Raw genomic sequence first — 2,397 nt, forward strand, 5'->3', positions numbered from 1 at the left:
GCTGGCTGCGGATGTGCAAGCAGCGGCAAACGGGCAGGACCGCCGGGAGGTTCGACGTGTGGTTCATCAGGTGAGCTCGGAGCCAGCTCGGCTGAGCTGCAGCAGCTTGGCCACACATCACCATGACGGCTCTGCTTGGGGTGTTTAAGTACCATGATGGTGTTTTCAGCCAGCGTGTGAAGAAGTCATCACTAATTTGCTTCCCTTTCCTCCCCAGCCCTGAAGGGAAGAAGCTGAGGTCGAAACGATCAATTGTGCAGTATTTGCAGAACATTGGGGAGACAAGGCTGAGAGCAACAGACTTTGATTTCACAGCTCCCCGGGGGAGCACAGGCTCGAGGGTGAGGGAGTGTGGCACAAGAGCTGCCAGGACTGTCCTGAGGAAGGAGCAGTCTCACAGCCAAGTGCTCCATGTACAGAACAGTGCTGAGACTGTAATGCAGAACACCCAGACTGGGAATGGACATCTCAAAGATGTTACATCCACTGTGGAAAGCACAGATTTGGTCATGGAGGGTTTGCAAACCAAAAGAAAGAGAGCAGGTGGGAGAAGTGTACAGCGCAGGAAAACTGGGAAGAGCTCAGCCAGGAAGAGCCAAGGTGACACCCAGGACAAGAGGCAGAGGAGAGTCTGTGGCACACAGGAGGCTGTGTGTGTTCAGAGCAAGAGGTTCTGTGGACAAACAGACACATGTGGGGCTGACAGTCGGGGTGTGGGTGGTCCCACTGAAGAATTCCCTGCTGCCCCTGAGGGTGCAGGGAAGGCTCTGTCAGAAGTGTGCAGTGCAGGGTCAGGCACATGGCTGAGGTGGCAGAGGGAACTGGAGCACCTGCCAGAGGAGAGGCCTGAGGGAACAGGCTCCAGGGACACACCATCTGTGGGGTCTAAGCAGAAAACCCCCGGCCTGGAGTCAGGGAGGGAGGCAGATCAGGGGAGTGTGAGGAACCAGGATGGCACATCCCCCACTGAGGAGAATGCTGAGTCGTGGGACAGGACGAGCTCCACGGCTGTCACAGTGGCACCAGGTAGGTGTGTGTGTGAGCAGAGTGTGGTCCAAATCCTCATGTCCTGCCAGGCTCTCCTGACTGAGACAAGTGTTCTGTCTTGGGTCCAGCTGCTCTGACCACCAAATCTCTCATTTCCTTATCCATCAGTGTTTAATGCAGATTTATTCACCACTGGCACTTCCTGTTCTGAGCAATTCAGCTCTGCAGTGTGGGATAATAACCTGGAGGGGACCTAAGACACATCTAGGTTCTGTACACAAGAATTCCTTCTGTTTCCATCACAGCATAACATAGAAATGGTGTGTGAAATGTAACACCGAAGTACTTGGTTCTTCTTCCTAATGCTGAAGGTTTGTTCCTTTACAGAAGAGTCTGTCCCACAACCTCAAGTGGAGAGAAGGAAAACAAGCCCCTATTTTTCCAGTAAATTCACCAAGAAAGGTATTGTACTATCTAGGGATACATATTTTTTATGGAAGAGAGATAGGGCTGTGTGGGGACTGCCTTGCTCCACCCACACGCAGTGCCCCCACGAACAGAATCTGCTTCAAAGGTCTTTGCTGGGAAAGTTCCGCGCGGGGAAGCAAGCGGCCGACTCCGTATGAGTGATAAAGCAAGCTCCCCCTTTATTGTCCGACAGGCTCTTGTTTATACAGTGCATGCCAAGCACAGAACTATCAATCATTTATAATTGGCTAAGCTCTAAAGATAGCACTCAGGTACTCTCCCTACTTGCAGTTACAGCTGTGAGGATTCTTTCTTACTTTCTCAGGCTTGGCTGCATTCTTAGCTGTTTGTCTCAAACTTGTTTGTCTCACCCTCAAGGACAACTTGCCCCTGCCTTCTGCCAAGTTAAGTTGCCTTCTGCCAAGCTGAGTTACTCCCTATCTATATATGTTACAATTTCCAGAGCCTTGCTTGTACAGTGCATTCCCAGGACTGTGTCCTTGCTCTCTTAGCCATTCTCCAACAGGTCTTAATGTTTAAAACTATCTCTAACTGATAGGTAAATCCATCCCTTCCTGCCCAGTAAATGTTCCTGTGTTCCCTCTGCACAGCCCTCTGCTCACCCAGGAGGAAGGGCCTCAGGAAATGGACTCCTCCACGTTCTCCTTTCAACCTGGTCCAGGAGACACTCTTCCATGACCCGTGGAAGCTGCTCATTGCCACCATATTTCTCAACAAAACTTCAGGTAAGCACAGGTTGGTGCTGTGTAAGTGTTGGGAAGTGGCACAGGGGTGGAGCAGCAGCTTTAATGGCATTAAGGCAAGAATTGACATACTAACTTGTGTCAATGTGAAACAATGATCTGTGGTTGGGAACTGTTGCCTTAGAAGAGCTCACCTGAGACAGTGCAGGAGAATTCCCAGCCCTCTGCTCATGGGGTT

The 2,397-nt window shown here is 51.1% G+C and overlaps 1 protein-coding gene across 1 annotated transcript in view; it reads left to right on the top strand.

The window, feature by feature from the left end:
* The first annotated feature begins 11 nt into the window (after nt 1–11).
* Nucleotides 12–2,397, top strand: part of LOC103810164 (methyl-CpG-binding domain protein 4-like) — a 3,439-nt gene continuing 1,053 nt past the window's right edge. The window contains exons 1-5 of the mRNA XM_009083056.1: nt 12–70; nt 218–341; nt 1,359–1,449; nt 2,067–2,215; nt 2,380–2,397. The exon at nt 2,380–2,397 is cut by the window's right edge and continues 148 nt beyond it. Of these exons, the coding sequence (XP_009081304.1) occupies nt 12–70; nt 218–341; nt 1,359–1,449; nt 2,067–2,215; nt 2,380–2,397 (441 nt within the window). The remainder of the gene's footprint in view (nt 71–217; nt 342–1,358; nt 1,450–2,066; nt 2,216–2,379) is intronic.

Source organism: Acanthisitta chloris, unplaced genomic scaffold (assembly GCF_000695815.1).
Source record: "Acanthisitta chloris isolate BGI_N310 unplaced genomic scaffold, ASM69581v1 scaffold22649, whole genome shotgun sequence".
In the NCBI taxonomy this organism is placed as follows: Eukaryota; Metazoa; Chordata; class Aves; order Passeriformes; family Acanthisittidae; genus Acanthisitta; species Acanthisitta chloris.